General features: G+C 47.8%; 3 protein-coding genes across 5 annotated transcripts in view; all 3 read right to left on the minus strand.

Moving 5' to 3' along the window:
- slc35a2 (solute carrier family 35 member 2) overlaps positions 1–1,705 on the minus strand; it is a gene marked incomplete at its 3' end in the record, with an annotated part of 3,930 nt that extends 2,225 nt beyond the window's left edge. The window contains exons 1-2 of the mRNA XM_083895338.1: positions 1,631–1,705; positions 79–261 (exon numbers count right to left, since the gene is read on the minus strand). Of these exons, the coding sequence (XP_083751464.1) occupies positions 79–261; positions 1,631–1,694 (247 nt within the window). The 5' untranslated portion in view covers positions 1,695–1,705. The remainder of the gene's footprint in view (positions 1–78; positions 262–1,630) is intronic.
- A 1,297-nt stretch (positions 1,706–3,002) lies between these two features.
- Positions 3,003–9,311, minus strand: otud5a (OTU deubiquitinase 5a). 2 transcript variants are annotated; one of them, XM_083895279.1, is made up of 9 exons: positions 8,483–9,311; positions 6,662–6,752; positions 6,514–6,578; positions 6,275–6,431; positions 6,048–6,196; positions 4,981–5,166; positions 4,666–4,870; positions 4,449–4,520; positions 3,003–4,334 (listed from the first exon to the last, which is right to left on the minus strand). In XM_083895279.1, exons 1-9 carry the CDS (start codon positions 9,062–9,064, stop codon positions 4,201–4,203), a joined length of 1,641 nt encoding a protein of 546 aa, XP_083751405.1. In that variant the 5' UTR covers positions 9,065–9,311; the 3' UTR covers positions 3,003–4,200. The 2 variants fall into 2 exon arrangements, with proteins under 2 accessions (XP_083751405.1, XP_083751404.1); XM_083895278.1 differs by having other exon boundaries at positions 6,662–6,755.
- Positions 9,312–10,265: 954 nt separating this feature from the next.
- On the minus strand, positions 10,266–16,912 carry LOC310932383 (leucine-rich repeat neuronal protein 1). 2 transcript variants are annotated; one of them, XM_083895694.1, is made up of 12 exons: positions 16,671–16,912; positions 15,768–15,937; positions 15,540–15,685; positions 15,165–15,451; positions 14,794–15,036; positions 14,584–14,706; positions 14,165–14,287; positions 13,676–14,090; positions 13,464–13,596; positions 13,145–13,329; positions 12,916–13,056; positions 10,266–11,866 (listed from the first exon to the last, which is right to left on the minus strand). In XM_083895694.1, exons 2-12 carry the CDS (start codon positions 15,847–15,849, stop codon positions 11,282–11,284), a joined length of 2,463 nt encoding a protein of 820 aa, XP_083751820.1. In that variant the 5' UTR covers positions 15,850–15,937; positions 16,671–16,912; the 3' UTR covers positions 10,266–11,281. The 2 variants fall into 2 exon arrangements, with proteins under 2 accessions (XP_083751820.1, XP_083751819.1); XM_083895693.1 differs by having other exon boundaries at positions 15,540–15,688.
- Between the last annotated feature and the right edge of the window lie 132 nt (positions 16,913–17,044).

Consider the following 17,044-nt stretch of genomic DNA (forward strand, 5'->3'; position numbering starts at 1 on the left):
CACACGGAGAGAGAGAGACAGAGAGGTGATGTCATCGCGTCATGCTTCTGTAGCCCCGCCCCCTCTAACTGGACTCACGTCTCTTCTGCAGCAGGATGATGATCACACACGTCAGGACCTTCAGGACTTCTGCCATGACCACCGCCGACGTGGTGAAGAAACGGTCGCCGGGCAACGTGCGGACATATCTGATGCTGAGGATGAGCGAGGCGTTCTGGATGACCAGCACGGCCAAACTGGCATACTTCAGCTTCCTGTTGACTGTAAACAAACAAACAGGCCATATATGTAGAACTTTCCAGCAGGTATGGAGCAGTTGTCACCAAAGCACGACTTGGAGTGACAGCTCATTTGACCGGAAGTCGTCACAGGCTCGGAGTCGCAGATATTACGAGATTAAAAGTACCTTTCCATTTGATTAAATATATCGACTCACACCCGGGATTTCTCCTGCTGTTATGCGTTTTGAACATAGTTCAGCCTGTGTGTCACCTGCTGCCAGCTGTCACTCCAAAACTCAGTAGCCAATCAGCAGAGAGCTTCCTAAGGCCCGCCAGCAAACAAAACAGCAAAAAACAAATGTATTTCCAAACTAAACTAAAATAATAGCTTTTTGAATGATTAAATCAATATTTTGTTTGCTACGTGAAAAATATACATACATACACTTGACCAGAGTATTGATCAGAGTATTACTACTTGCTAACAGCTTGCTAAACAATAGCAAACAGTGTTACAGGAGCCAATAGAGCTAACAGGGCTAACAGTGTTACAGGCGCTAAAAGCAAGTATTGATCAGAGTATTGAGAAGTTCTGTTAGATCATTTGATTTACATTATACCGGCGTGAATGAGATTTTTGATCATCAACAATCACAATTGATGTGGCAAAATAGCTCAATAGCACCCCCTGGAATATTTCCGTAGACACAGTGGTGTGACCAAACCCACTGATCCAGAGTCTGTCTATATGTACCTGATGAATAGATGAATACATAAATACAGGACGAACGAGCATCTCCTTCAGCCAATCACGTCACAAGAAACGCAGCTTCGAAACATACAACAGTGTTTTCAAAAGTCTCCACCTGTAACTAAGTAACCAGTTACTCCAACAACTAAACCCCACGACTAAACCTAAAACCAGGTCTTAACCTGCAAAATAAACCTTTATAGATGGGGATGAGAAAAAATGTCCTCACAATGACAGGCATACAAGAACAAACACGCACACACACACACACACACACACGCACACACGATTAACACCACACACGGCTAATTAAACAAGCTAACATGAATAGCTAACAGAAGTTCAATTACACCTACAGTGCTCACATGAGCTAACAGTGTTACAGGAGCTAATAGCAAAAAGTGCTACAGGAGCCAATAGGGCTAACAGTGCTAACGGTGTTACAGGAGCTAATAGCACACAGTGCTACAGGAGCCGATAGAGCTAACAGTGATTAGCTACAGGAAGTGGTTAGCTCGCGTCCATCGTTGACTTTAATCTGTTGTCACGGACACGGACGCGGATACACACCCGGACGTCAACTCTTCTACACCCGCCTTGCTGCCGCTCTCTGATCCCGGGTCACAGCGGACCATGTCGGGCTCTCGGCACCGCTCACCTTCGTTCTGACTCCGGGTCGCTGGCTTCTCCTCCAGCGCCTGGCTGTGGCTCCCGGCGCCCATGCTGCTCCTTCTGCCGGCGGCACCGAGCCTTCGCCCCGCTGCTGCTCTGCTAACGCTGCGCTAGCCTCACAGCTATCCCCGGCTCACGGTCCTCACCCTGCCCGAGCACCGGTGTGGCGGTTCGGTTTTCCGTCGGCCTGCAGTCAGTGTGTGCGGGTGTGAGTCAGAGGTGAGCGCTGAACCTGCGGAGGGACCGCCACGAACACCTGAGTGGAGAAAAAAAAAATCTCTGCGTGGAGGCTAGTAAGGTGTTCAGGAAGTAAGAGACTCTGACAGGAGGTATCACTCCGACCGAAAACGTAGGAACAAAAACAACCACGAATACAAGGAAGTATTTGTAACAATGATGGGAATGTTATAGTTAATATCGACAGCATGGCGTCTGTGGTGGTCAGAGCATCAGGAAGAGCAGCCGTCTTTCTGACAGTGATGTGGGACAGTTGGACAGGAGAAAAAGGATGTCTCCACAGTGTGCTGATCATCATTCCTGCCTGTTTCTATACAACTGTGGACGTTACCACCTTTGTATGCTGCGTATACTGAATATAAACGGTTGTTTTATTCATATTTTGTACCAAATCTTGTGTATATGACACGTGTCGTTGCTTTTCTTGTACTTATCAGGAACTTTGTGACAAACAATTTCCCTCCGGGAAGAGCTCTGAATAAACAGTCAGAGTGAGACCTCCTCATCCACCTCTCTGTTCTGCCAACTCACAAACACTTCCTTGTTCTTTCTCGGGTGAAGGCGAGGATTCCTATTGGCTGTTGGCTGCACACGTGACCTGTGTGTTTTAAAGCTATATTCGTTCGAAATGCTGAGTCAGCATTTCTACATATTATCTGAGGGTGTAACACACACACTGTCACACAGACTAAACAAAGCCTGAACCAGTTAGTAACACACCCTAACTTTAACCTCAACACAATTCAAATCTAACCCAAACTTAACCAGTTGCTCAGAAGGTTCTGCCTCATTAGGACCAGGTTTCTGACGACCACTGATAAACAACTTCAAATAAACATTCTTTTTTTTTCAGACCAAAGTTGAGGCTGTGATTCATTAGGTTTTTAGTTTTATTTGATTTTCCTTGGTGTGTAAATCTTAAAAATTAGATTAAATCTGCTGCAGGACGTCCACCGATGACAACATGAAAAACAAAACACCAAACATTTGTTTCAGAAACATTTTCCTTTTTATTCCAAGAAAAAAAAGGTATTTTCATCCCAAATGAGAAAATAAAATAAAACAAACTTATATTATTATTAATAATAATAATAACAACAATAATAATCATTTAAGGGTAAGTTTGACAATTTTCTATCTTTTCTCTCCTTTATTTTCACCTTTTCTCTATGATGATATTTGGTTGTGGTCAATTAAACATGCAGCTAAATAAGTCCATGATGATGAAGATGAAGAAGAGAGGAGGAAGACGACATGGAGAGAGAGAGTGGGGGAGGATTTACAGTGAGTGTGTGTTGGTCACATGATTTGCTGCTGTGAAAGTGAGTTAACGGTGGCTAAGCTAACGTTAAAACATAAGACATGAGGTGTTGGCTCACACGCTCATTAGCATTCCTTACTCCACACGGGACCACCAGGGGGAGCTACACGTCTGTGCTAGCACCATGTGTGCTGCTGTTAGCTTAGCAGCAACATCATGTCCCCCATGTCCCTCGTGTAGCTTCCACTGTTGGCTGCTAACAGTTCCCAGGACGACCAGGAGCTAAGTGAATTAAGACTTCAGGTGATAGCTAGCTTGCTTAAAAAAGCATGCTAACGTAGCCTACAGGAGCTTGTACAGTTACACTTAGCAATGTTAGCATTCCTCACAAACAGGCTGTCAGTGGGAGTGCAGTGAAGCCAACTGTAATGCTACTTCTTAGCAGTGATAGCGGGAAGTAGCTTTACAACACAAATGACAGCATAAGCTTAGCATTTATAACTTAAAATGGCTGCCGGCGTCAGAATGAGAGTTAACGTTAACAACAAGTAGCTGTTGAGTGGTCATGACATGAGTGACTGCTGGAGGGCGCTGCTGCCACACACAGACACACACATGGATGACAACGTACGCTAGCTTAGCATACAGCTATTCCTGTTCTGTTAGCGAAACGCTAACATCCCGCTACACACACAATCATCAGTGCAATTCTGAAAAGTCAGCTATAAAAATGATCCCAAATGAGTCGGAGCAGTGAGTGAGTGCCCCCTGGAGGAAAGGAGGAGGAAGAGGAGGCGGAGACTGTGGTGATGCTGCGTCATGATTGGCTGGAAGCAGCAGGATGTCATGGCAGGAAGGGGAGAAAGGAGATGATGAACACCAGAAAGAAAGAAAGAAAGAAAGAGTGTGAGTTGGTTTGATGTTTTATTTTGTCCCTGGTCGATCTCCTTCAGTGGGTCAGAGGCGGGCGAGCGGGCGTAGGGAGGGAGGGGTCAAAAGTCATGGTTGTATGTGTGTGTATGTGTGTGTGTGTGTGTGTGTGTGTGTGTGTGTGTGTATCAGCTGCTGTCAGGTGACGGTTCTCTCTCTCGGTGCATGGTGGCGCTCTGGTGTTTGATGCTGTCCAGATATTCCTGCTGTGAGACGGCGAGGACGGACGCCAGGATCTCATCGTCCTCCCAGTCTGTGAGACCTGCAGGTCACACCAGGGTTTCAAAATAAAAGTGTGTCTGTCCGTCCAGGCTAAAGCACGACCACACAGTTTTTCTAAAGAAGTTCAAAGAGTGTGTGTGTGTGTGTGTCCTACCAAACGCTGTTGGTGACATCTCCTGCATGATGGCTCTGTACTCCAAATGATGACGACTCTGATTACTGGGACCTACACAGTCACACACACACACACATACAGCAAGTGTGTGTCAAGGGTAAGTGGTTCACACATCAGAAGAACAACATTGTGTGTGCGTGCGTCTATGTGCGTGCATGTGTATGTGTGCGTCTGTGTATGAGTGCGTGTGTGTCACCTGGTGCGCAGGGGGAAGGGGGTTTGCTCAGAATGAGTGCGGCTCCGGCGGGGGAGGGGGGCTTGTTGTTGGTCGACGAAGTGGTTGTGAGGTCAGAGTGGGAGGGGTCAGAGTCTCGTTGCCGCGGCGACCGGGCACTCCAGTCATCCAGCCCGCTGGAGGCTGCTGCCGTCGCTGAGCTGCAGGTGGCGCTAGCCTTACGGGGCTGAGAAGAAAAAAGTTGTTTAGATTTACGATGACAGGTTTATAAAACACATACACGTGTCCACAGACACACACACACACAGTGACACAGACACACACACAGACACACACCTGTCTGGCCTGCTTCTCCTGGTCCTGTAACCACTGCAGATACGACTCTCGTGCCACCTGCTCCTCGATGGCCTCGTTCGTCGCCTCCCAGTCTGTCGCTCGCTTCTTATCCTCCAACATCTGCTGCTCAATCCAAGACTCTTCTGACGTCTTTATGGCCGACTTCATCAGAGTCTGCTCTGCAAACTGAGGACACACACACACACAGTTACAGACACATACACACACAGGTACATATACACAAATACACACACACACAGTTACAGACACACAGGTACATATACACAAATACACACACACACAGTTACAGACACACACACACACACACACACACACACACAGGTACAGACACACACAGGTACATATACACAAATACACACACAGTTACATATACACAAATACACATACACACAGTTACAGACACACACACACACACACACACACACACAGTTACATATACACAAATACACACACAGTTACAGACACACACAGGTACATATACACAAATACACACACAGTTACATACACACACACACAGTTACAAACACACAAACAGTTACACACACACAAAGGTACACATACACAAATACACACACAAACAGTTACACACACACAAAGGTACATATACACAAATACACACACACAGTAACAGACACACACACACAAAGGTACACATACACAAATACACACACAAACAGTTACATATACACACACACAGAGGTACATATACACAAATACACACACACACACAGATACATATATACAAATACACACACACACAGTAACAGACACACACACACACACACACAGGTACATATACACAAATAAACACACACAGTTACAGACACACACACACACACACACACAGGTACATATACACAAATACACACACAGTTACAGACACACACAAACAGTTACATATACAAACACACACACACACACCCCCACACCCCCCCCCCACACACACACACACGGTCACCTCTGAAAACATATGACTGTGAATGTAGTTAGCTTAACCCTCGGTTTATTATTAGCTTAATGATTAGGCTCCGCCCCCTGGTGCTCACCCCGGGCTTGAAGGCGGGCAGACCCAGTCCCACCCCGATGGTGGCCTTGTTAGGATTCACCACAGAGTTGTAGTGGATGTTACGATGGTAGCTCACTCTGATTGGCTCGTCGTTGTTCTGGTGGATGCCGTGAAACGTGTTGATTGGCTCTGTGGCAGAAAAGGAGGCGGGGTTAGGTGTGACAGGCTGATGGTGACAGATGGGCGGGGCCGTCACGTGACACTCACCTGTGCTGTACTGATACACCTCCACTGGTCGGTTGTACATCTCTGCCATGGCCTGCATCTCGATGTGGTTGCCATGGCAATTGTTTTTCCTCTTCCTGTTGATGTATGTGGTGAAGTCTTCCGTCACATAGTTGGAGAAATAGTCCGCATTCTTCATCTACAGTCGGACAAAAAAAACAACTTTATTATCACAAACAGTGAAGCTGAGAGGTCACCAGAGATGAGAGGTCAGCACTCACCAGGTAATCCATACAGTGTTTCCTGACCACTTCATGCATGTCCTGATCTCCATACACCTGGTCAGCTGAGAGACAGAGAGCAGGTCAGGTGATCAGTGTGTGTGTGTGTGTGTGTGTGTGTGTGTGTGTGTGTGTGTGTGTCACTCACCCACAGCTCTAAACAGACACGCTCCGTCCTCCTTCATCTTCTTGATGACAAAGCCTTTTTTCTCCCTCAGAGCTTTTTCAAACCAGTGCTCCTGCTGAACACACACACACACATGCACACACACACACACAAACACCCCCCCCACACACACACAAACACATGCACACACACAGTGAATTAAAGCAGCTGACGGTCAATAAGAAAAATGTTGATTCACACAGTGTAGTAATTGTTGTGTAATAATTGTTGTGTCAGTGTAGTAATTGTTGTGTAATAACTGTTGTGTCAGTGTAGTAACTGTTGTGTTAGTAATTGTGTCAGTGTAGTAATTGTTGTGTCAGTGTAGTGAATGTTGTGTCAGTGTAGTGAATGTTGTGTAATAATTGTTGTGTCAGTGTAGTGAATGTTGTGTCAGTGTAGTAATTGTTGTGTCAGTGTAGTGAATGTTGTGTCAGAGTAGTAATTGTGTCAGTGTAGTAATTGTTGTTGTGTCAGTGTAGTAATTGTTGTGACAGTGTAGTAATTGTTGTTGTGTCAGTGTAGTAATTGTTGTTGTGTCAGTGTAGTAATTGTTGTGTAGTGGCTGTTGTGTCAGTGTAGTAATTGTTGTGTAGTGGCTGTTGTGTCAGTGTAGTAATTGTTGTGTAGTGGCTGTTGTGTCAGTGTAGTAATTGTTGTGTCAGTGTAGTAATTGTTCTGACAGTGTAGTAATTGTTGTGTAGTGACTGTTGTGTCAGTGTAGTAATTGTTGTGTCAGTGTAGTGATTGTTGTGTCAGTGTAGTAATTGGTGTGACAGTGATAGTAATGGTTGTGTAGTAATTGTTGTGACAGTGATAGTAATGGTTGTGTAGTAATTGTTGTAACAGTGTAGTGAGTGTCGTGGCATTTCCGGCAGCTAACAGCAGTTAGCATTTGGAAAAGCGATAATTTGCAGACTCTAGCCGGCACATTGCCGTCATATTCAAAATGTAAATCCTCTGAGGCTGGAAGTTTGTGTAGAACTCTGTGCTGCACTGCACCGCCAACAATACAACACTTCGCAGACGTCCACTCCCTCTCTAGCACTCTCGCATTTTTTAGGGACAAAGCGGAGCTCCGCGAGACCACAATTCCAACTCTGATGTCAGATACGCTGCAGAGTTCAACATCACGTGTTTTATCTCCTGTACTTAGACTGAGGCAGACCACAAAAACATGACCGAATCATCTTTTTCACTTTCTACTCATAGGGCCTCCAGAGTCCCAAATATAAGTATTAAAATGATTTAAAAAGTTGGTTTTGCATAATATGTCCCCTTTAAAGATGTTAAATTGCAGATTCTCCCACAGCTTTTTAACATGAACAAAAAAACAACAACACTGTCAGGCTGTCGTGAGCTTCATGTAAAACAGTCTGAACATTTAAACTCCTTCACTTCACCAAAACAGCGAGATCGAGAGATTATATCACCATCAACAGCGTACAGTGAGGATTCTATCACAGAATAACATTCTGGGAAAAAGGTTCTGTTGTGTTCTGGTACCAAATACCATAAACTGGTTCAAACCTGTGTTAGTTCTGTATGAATTATATGTCAGTTCTGTATCAGTTGTGTGAGTTCTGTATGAGCTCTGTGTCGGTTCTGTGTCGGTTCCGGGGCTGTTTCCCTGGACACAGCTAAGTACATAGTGATTGGATCGTCGGTGCTGTTGCCATGGTAACAAGCAGGTGAAAAGAGGTGTCGTTCTGAACTGCAGCTCATTCACACCTGAGTAGCCTTGTTAGCATTAGCACGGCTATTAGCTCCTTAGCTTAGCTTAGCTCCCGTTAGGGCTCCTACCTGCTCCACTGTGGCCGGGTCCACGGACTGCAGCCGGGCCGCGTTCTCGTACTCGTCCTCGCTGTTATTGCCGGCTCCCTCCTCCGTATCCTGGCTGGAGCCCACTCCTCCGTTCCCGGTCACACCGGGTTGGCCTCCGCCGGCCAGAGCCGCCACCACTCCGCCGGAGCAGGTGCCTGCCTGCCGCCGTCTCTTACTCAGTCCAGGCCCGGAGCAGCAGCTGCCGAGGCCGCCGCCGCATCCGACTACGCCGGCCGACACCACCAGCTCCCCGCGGGGCACGGCCACCATCCCCCCGCTGCTGTCCCGACCGTCCCCGGGCCCCACCGGGGACGCGGAGCCAACCGGCGGTGGAGAGGCCTGCTGCGGCCGGGAGCTGGCCTCGATGCTCCGCCTGTCGTCTCTGGCGGAGGGCGGAGCGGGTTGGTACGACCACGGCGGAGGCGAAGCCCTCGGCCGCGCTCCTGTCCGCCCCGCGTGCGGGTGCTGATGCGGGTCGGAGCCGCTGCGACGGTCGCTGTCATCGGCGTGGTCCGACACTCCGACCCCAGAGCTGGGCTTCTTCTTCGGGAGGATCGTCATGTTGGAGAAGGAGAGACGGAGGGAGGAGGAGGGGGTCAGCGGGTGACGAGTCCTCCCTTTCTGGATCTAAAGTGTCGCTGTGTTCGGCTCCGGTCCGGAGCTCCGCCTCCACACACCGAGTTCACACCGTTAACGAAGCGGGAGGTGAAAAAGCGGCGGCGGCGGAGCGGGAACTTCCCTCCGTTTAGAAAAACAAAAACAAAACGAGGCTCCGTCCGTTCCTTCTTCTTCTTCTTCTTCTTCCTGCCGAAATCAACAACATCAACAGACTGACGGGCCGTGACGTCACTTCCTGCTCCCAGCGTCTACGTCATCACGTCCATGTTCGATCACTTTATTATAATTGTACCGTGAAAAGTTTGTGTTTTGGTTGAAAACGCTGAGTCAGCGCTTTTCAAACGTGACTTTATTGTAAAAAATAAAATAAAATATGAATGAATGAGCGGGAAGATCAAAGGCGAAGATGGAAGACACTGTAGACACGAACTTTATTGACAAACTGACGTCAACATTCTCGATATTCTTTTTCATTCATTCGTTCTTTTTTTAAATCAATTCATAATCAACTTTATTGAACATTGACAAAAAAACAATGAAGCTGAACAAAGACAAAAGAAAAACGAACTGGAGATGACACTTATAGTATATATACATAAATGTATATACACACACACATATATATGTACACATATTATATTATATTTTTGTTACAAAACACCATGCAGTTATTCATTCAGACAGATAGGTGGCAGTATCGCTCCATGTGTGAGTGAGCTTTTTGTTATTTTTTTATTGATTTAAAACATGATTTGATTTTGTTTAAAAAACTTCTTTTTAACCCACTTCTAAAAACGCACCTGTTTTTATTGAACAGAGATTTGAATGATTTATTGATTTTGATGACTCTTCATCTCTATCCTATGATTTTACATTTACTTTCTTTTCTTTTGATTTTTATTCAAAATTGTGTTAAAATTTGATTTTTTGTGTGTGTGTGACATTAACAGGTTTCGCTCGTACATTTTTAAATACACAAATTTTTGTTTTCCCCTGAATATTCATTTATGTTTACAACATTTGTAATGTTTCTTTAAAGGTTAAAGTGTTTAATAATAAGATAATAACAGTATGTACATGGGACGATAATAAAATCAGACGCCTGATGTAGAGTGACAAAGTCTTTATTTATATTAACACACACACACACACACACACACACACACACACACACACACACACACCTCAAGTTAAAGTTGGTGCTCAGTGTTGAGTGAAATAATAATAATAATAATGATCTTTGTACAAATACCCTGCATTTTAATGTTACAGTCAAGTGTAATGTCAGTGCTCGTCACCAGCAGAGGGCGCTGTCACAAGATTAATAACACAATAATTCACATTATTTATCAAAGTGATTATTGACCAAACATCAGGTTCAGACTCAGGTTCTGGTCCTGGTCCTGGTGTCACATGTTCAGTTTGTTCCTCATCAGCGGGGGAAAAAAAGGTTTGTTTACAAACAGTCTTGAGTGACAGGTGTGAAGCCCCGCCCACATCCTCAGCATAGTAGGGTCAAATAAAAGGTCAGAGGTCAGAAGAACGCTCTTACTGTCCATGCAGAAGGTGTCGATAAAGCTGGAACATAGAGGGAACTGTCGTCGTGACGACCGCTAACGTGCTAACAAACAATAATAAACCATGATGCGTTCATGCTGCGCTGCGTTCAAGGAAAACAAAGACACCCGTCTCTGTCCTCACAGACAGAAAGACAGACAGTTGAAGGAAAGCGGGGCTTGTAAGTGCTGAGTGTCAGTGCTGCATTCAAGTTCAGTAAGATAATCTGATTCTTTGCTTCGACAGCGCAGAGACTGTCAGTGTGCTTCACAAGGAGGAAGGAAACGAGGCAGGACAGAGGGAAGGAAACAAGGACATGAAGAGACTTTTTGGTCAGAGGTCAGAGGTCAAATCATCAAACCTTTATGAGATGAAACGATCCAGAAGTGAAACCGTGTCTGTTTTCACCACAAACACAAATAATTTAATTTAACCTTTTAAAGTGAAAGTTAATCACAGGTTTCATCCCACGCTCTGAGAGACAGTGAACGCCACATTCTGTGATGAAAGGACGACAAACACCAGAATGCTCCTTTAACGCTGCATTTCAGGCTCCTCCCCCTTCTTTTACCTCCTTCCTCGCCTGTCTTGCCCCGCCCTCCTCTACTGAAATGAGGTGCTTCTAATGGGTAAGCCATTAGAAGCACCCTTACGCAGCGACCACATGTACGTCTTGGAGGTGTCGATCTGACCGGGCCCTGACTCCTCCCCCCTCTGTGCCCCGCCCCTCTCGTCCTCCTTGTCGTCCTTGTCTTTGTCGGCCTCGCTCTCCCACAGCGTGATGAGGGGCGGGTACAGCTCGTTGAGCGGGATGGACGTGGACGTGGACGCGGCGTGCTGCATGTACGTCTTCAGCGAGTGACCGCAGCTCTTGTGCTGCTGGACGCGGCGTCTCATGTAGAAGGTCAGCAGGGTCATGATGGACAGAGCGAACATGGAGCCCATGACCGCCGCCAACGCCACGCTGCTGCGCCGAGACGCCACCAGCTCCACCGAGAAGCCCGCCTCCTTCGTGGTCACGTTCACACAGGAAGTGTGGACGGGAGAGGCGGGGGTCGAGGAAGGGGAGGGGGAGGAGCCAGGAGAGGATGTGGGGGGAGAAGGGGAGGAGGAGACGGTGAGACAGACGTGATACTCGGTGGCAGGAAGAAGGTGAGTCAGGTTATATTCCTGCACGTCCACCGGAACCTGAGGACACAAAAGACACAAAGGTGACTTCAAGGACCTCCTGTCCCCACTGAGGTTAGGCTCCGCCTCCAAAAACTACAGTCACTCACAACTGGTGCCTACACTGTCCTACTGTCCCTGAACTAACCACAGACGCTCAAATGTCCTACTGTCCCTGAACTCACCACAGACGCTCAAATGTCCTACTGTCCCTGAACTCACCACAGACGCTCAAATGTCCTACTGTCCCTGAACTCACCACAGACGCTCAAATGTCCTACTTTCCCTAAATTCACTACAGTCAACTGTCGTACTGTCCATGAACTCACCACAAACACTCAACTGTCCCTGAATTCACCAGACACTTAAATGTTCTATTGTCCCTGAACTCACCACAGACACTTAAATGTTCTACTGTCCCTGAACTCACCACAGACACTCAACTGTTCCTGAATTCACCAGACACTCAACTGTCCTACTGTCCCTGAACCCACCATGGATGCTCAACTGTCGTACTGTCCATGAACTCACCACAGATATTTAAATGTTCTACTGTCCCTGAACTCACCACGGATGCTCAACTGTCATACTGTCCCTGAATTCAGTAGAGACACTCAACTGTCCTACTGTCCCTGAACTCACCATAGACACTCAACTGTCTTATTATCCCTGAACTCACCACGGATGCTAAACTGTCATACTATCCCTGAACTCACCATAGTTGGTCAACTGTCGTACAGTCCCTGAACTCACAACGGATGCTCAACTGTCGTACTATCCCTGAACTCACCATAGATTCTCTAGATTCTCAACTGTCCTACTATCCATGAACTCACCACGGATGCTCAACTGCCATACTGTCCCTGAATTCACCAGGCACTCAACTGTCCTACTGTCCCTGAACTCACCATAGATGCTCAACTGTCGTACAGTCCCTGAACTCACCACAGACTACTGTCCCTGAACTCACAGAGACGCTCAACTGTCCTACTGTCCCTGAACTCATACAGACACTCAAATGTCGGACTGTTGTTCAGGTCAGTGAACGCAGCATAGGTGGGCGGTCTCACCTCTGCGGTGAAGCTGATCTGAGGATTGTCTATGTGGACGATGGCACTGGTCCAGTGGAGCAGAGGGGGCGGGGCTTCAGACGAAGATCCTCCACTGGGAAACAACCTCCACTCCAGAACCACAGACTGGGCGTGAACAACCTGCAGCAAGAACAGGAAACAGGAAGTTCAATGAAAGTAACAAAACATCTGAAAAGACAAATACGTGAAGACAAAAATAAACCAGAACCTTGGCCAGAACCACCAGAGAGGCTGCAACACTCGACGAGTTCCCCGACCAGGACTGATCTCTGCTGGACTCGCCCTCCCGCCAGGTTCCAGTGCTTGACCACCAGAACCCCCGAGAGTCCACTGACACCAAGACGCTCCTTGTGTCTGCGCCCTCCGAGTTCCACGCCACACAAGTGTACACACCTGAGACACACAGGGGTCAGTCAAGACCAGTTCAAGAACTAGTATCAACACCTGGACTGGGAACCAGGCCCAGTTCTAGAACCAGTACCAAAGGACCAGGACCTGGTCTCTAGGTTGGTCTGAAGTGGACTGACCTGCGTCTGAGGGCTCGGCGTGTTCGATGACCAGAACTCCAGGTTCTGACATGCGATGTTTCGCCTTTTTTGATCCACTCAGGCCACGCCCCTCCTCTGATGTGATTGGTGCAGCCATGGGCTCAGAGCTCACCTGACCAGAAGAGACACACAGGTGTTAGTTTGTGATGTCATAGTAAGGATGTCACACGCGCACCCATGGCCACACCCACCTTATCTCCAGTGGGCGTTACCCAGTAGAACTGTGGGGCGGGGTCAGCGTCCGCCCAGCACTCCAGTCTGATTGGCTGCCCAGCTGTGACATTCACAGTCGGTGGGAGGGACTGCGGACAGATGTTAGGTAGACAGCTGTTGGCTCCGCCCACACCCCATCCGACTGCCAAGACCTCCTGCAGCTCCCGTCCAATGAGGTGAGGAGGGGTGGAGCAGATTGTGATGGACGGCTCCAGCAACCTCACATGTGATTGGTTGCCGAGGTGGGGCCCCCAAGTGGTGAGACAGTCGCATCGCAGCGGGTTTGAGTGGAGAGACAACTCCTCCAGAGACGGGAGGGACGAGAGGACGTCAGCTGACAGGAGGCGGAGCTGGTTGTTGTGGAGGAGGAGAGTCTTCAGGGAGGACAATTCACTGAAGGGGAGGAGGAGGAGTCCATCAGGTTTATTCAGTGTGAAACAGGAAGTAGCGTGAGGAGCGGCGCTCACCTGAAGGCCCGCGGGTCGACGTAGGAAAGTCTGGGGTTGTTACAAATCTCCAGTTTGACCATTTGTGGAAGCTTCTGAAAAGCTCCGCCCTCCACCATCTGCAGGTCGCCCATGTTGTTTAAACTGAAACACAGCGCTAACGTTGACGCTACGACATCACACGGACAATCACTAAAACATCTGTGGCTAACGTTAGCATCCGTTAATGTCAGACCTGACGTACAGTCACTGTATGTGAAAGAGTGCAGAGGGGCGGGACCAAAAGTGACTGACTTTACCATCACTATAGTTACCTTAGCATTAACCCTAGAAGAGTAGTTAGCTTAGCATTATCCTCAGGCAAGTAATTAGCTTAGTATTAGCTTAGCATTAGCCCAAGAAGAGTCCAGGTCAACACGTGGACTTGGACATGGACTGACCTGAGTTCCTCCAGGTGCTGAAGGTTCTGGAAGTCTCCCTGCTGGACTCGGCTGATCGGGTTCCTGTTCAGATCCAGGAACTTCAGGTTAGGAAGCACATTCAGAGCGTCCCGAGGAACCGACCTGCAGGAACCAGAACCACAACAGCTCACCAACGAGACCCAGAGCCACAGGACAGGGTCTCTGACTGAGCTGAAGATGGAGACTCACCTGAGCTGGTTGTCATAGAAGGACAGGCTCTCCAGGTAGTCCAGACCCAGGAAGGCAGCGGCAGGGACGGACGCAAGTCCCATTCCCGCCAGAACCAGACTATGGAGACGGGACAGAGGCAGGAAGTTCTTCTCCTCCAGACCCAGGATGGGATTCTCCCCGATCATCAGGATCTCCAGAGACGGCAGGGACTCAAACCAGCGACTGTCGATGGCCACAAGGCGGTTAGCGTTCAGGTGGAGCCTGTAAGACCGAGCAGAGGGAGGGGCAGTGAGCAGTGAGCAGTGAGCAGGAGCAGGAGCAGGAGCAGGAGCAGGAGCAGGAGCAGGAGCAGGAGCAGGAGCAGGAGCAGGAGCAGGAGCAGGAGTTACCTGAGCAGGTTGTTGAGTCCAGTGAAGGCATTGGCAGTGATGGAGGAGATGTGGTTGTGGTTCAGGTAAAGTTCTTCTAAACTGCTCAGGTTCCTCAGACTAAAGTCCAGCAGCTCCTCGATGAGGTTCTCCTCCAGATACAGAGTCACCAGCAGAGACAGAGAGTCCAGACCCATGGAGGTCACCTGTGTGAAGTGGTTCTGGGACAGGTCCAGTTCAGTCAGGTTTGTCAGACTCTGGAGTTCGGTCGAGACGAAGGAGATGTTGTTACTCTGTAACAGAAGAACCTGAAACACACACACACATACACACATCACTGTGAGCTGTGTGATGACATCATCACTGTGATGACGTCATCACTGTGTGTGACCTCACCTGTGTGTCAGTGCAGATGTCCACAGGAACCGAGTGCAGGTGAAGCTCGTTACAGTCGACGGTTCGAGCCTGATGATACACAGACTGTGACGTGAACCAGGGACGTGTCTCACACACACACTGCTGAGGACAGAGCACAGCGCCACCTGCTGGGGACACACACACACCTGTTTAAAAACACACCATATTCACTTCCTGTTTTCTACTGAACATGTGACTGCTGTTTACCATCAGTGGCCCCACCCACTCCAGCACACACTGATGATGTCATGAGGCAGAGGAATGTCATGAAGACGATTGCAGTTCCCATGATGCACTGGGGTAAATGATGACAACGTCCTCCAGATGGTCAGAAGAGGCAGAGAATCATCTACTGTCAGTCGGTCATGTGGCGGTCTCTGAAATACAAAGGTAGCAATTAGCCTAGCCTAGCATATAGGCTAACCCATTAAGAAGTGGCGACACAGGAGCTGCTGTCACCTATGGTGTTAGCGGCTAATGTTAGCATCCATGACTAACAACCTACTGTATCATTTGGCATTATTTCTAATGACATATTAGCACGTTAGCGAATAAATCACCTACTTTACAGCCTGAGACACTTAACCATCACGTTCAAATGTCTTATTTTGTCACATCAGTGTTTGAAATCCTTCATTTACATTGACCTCAGTGACACAAAGTGACCACACGAGGCAGCAGTGGACCAGCAGCTCCTAAAATCACTGATTTTCTCTATGGACTTTGGTGTGGGAGAGTGAGCGGTTTACAAATAGAATGTTTTTATTGATAATACCATCTATAATATCAATAAAAACTATAATATAACGATAATATCACATAATAATATGTATATTAATGACAGTGAGGACATAACACAGATCATTACTGCTGACTGTTTGTATGAACTAAGTTAAGCTATGCTAAGCTAACAACATCCTGACTTCAGACTGTCAGTGATGACGTCATCATCATCATTATTATTATTGATCGTCATTGATGATGATGATCGTCATTATTATCAGGTTTAAACCTAATTCACTTAAAACGCACACGCGCGCGCGTGCACGCATGTACGCTCATGAAGAAGATGAAGATGATGAAGATTATGAAGGACACACATGTTCTCACCTCAGCCTCAGAATCAGGTCACAGAGTCCGGAGCAGCAGCAGCAGCAGATTCAGGCTTAGGATCCCGGGTTTGCTCCGGGTTCTGCTGATCCTTCTTCTGCTGATCCTGGTTCTGCTGGTCCTGGTTCTGTTAGTCCTGGTTCTGCTGATCCTGGTTCTGCTGGTCCTGGTTCTGTTAGTCCTGGTTCTGTTGGTTCTGGTGAAGCAGAAACGGCTCCTTTTCTATCTGAAGCATCACCGTGTCTCTGCTGTCCTCTGTCAGGTCCGCAGCCGCCAATGACATTTATAGACCACAGTGAAGTGAAGGACCAATCAGAGCTCTGAGCTGATGAAGCGGAGGGGCGGGGCGAGGAGGGGGGAGGGGGGGGGGGAGG

Source organism: Microchirus variegatus, assembly GCF_963457635.1.
Source record: "Microchirus variegatus genome assembly, chromosome: 9".
NCBI classification, from domain to species: Eukaryota; Metazoa; Chordata; class Actinopteri; order Pleuronectiformes; family Soleidae; genus Microchirus; species Microchirus variegatus.

Bases quoted from the DNA above. Each gene is read 5' to 3' on its own strand.
- otud5a (XM_083895278.1), bottom strand. From the start codon at position 9,064: ATGACGATCCTCCCGAAGAAGAAGCCCAGCTCTGGGGTCGGAGTGTCG. The intron at 6,756-8,482 runs GTAGGAGCCCTA...GTGTGTGTTCAG, and splicing joins ACCCGGCCACAGTGGAGCAG to CAGGAGCACTGGTTTGAAAA. The intron at 4,871-4,980 runs GTGTGTGTCTGT...TTTTCTTCTCAG, and splicing joins AGGAGAAGCAGGCCAGACAG to CCCCGTAAGGCTAGCGCCAC.
- LOC310932383 (XM_083895693.1), bottom strand. From the start codon at position 15,849: ATGGGAACTGCAATCGTCTTCATGACATTCCTCTGCCTCATGACATCA. The intron at 15,037-15,164 runs GTAACTCCTGCT...TCGGTCTTACAG, and splicing joins GGACTCAACAACCTGCTCAG to GCTCCACCTGAACGCTAACC. The intron at 11,867-12,915 runs GTGAGACCGCCC...TTGTGTCCTCAG, and splicing joins AGATCAGCTTCACCGCAGAG to GTTCCGGTGGACGTGCAGGA.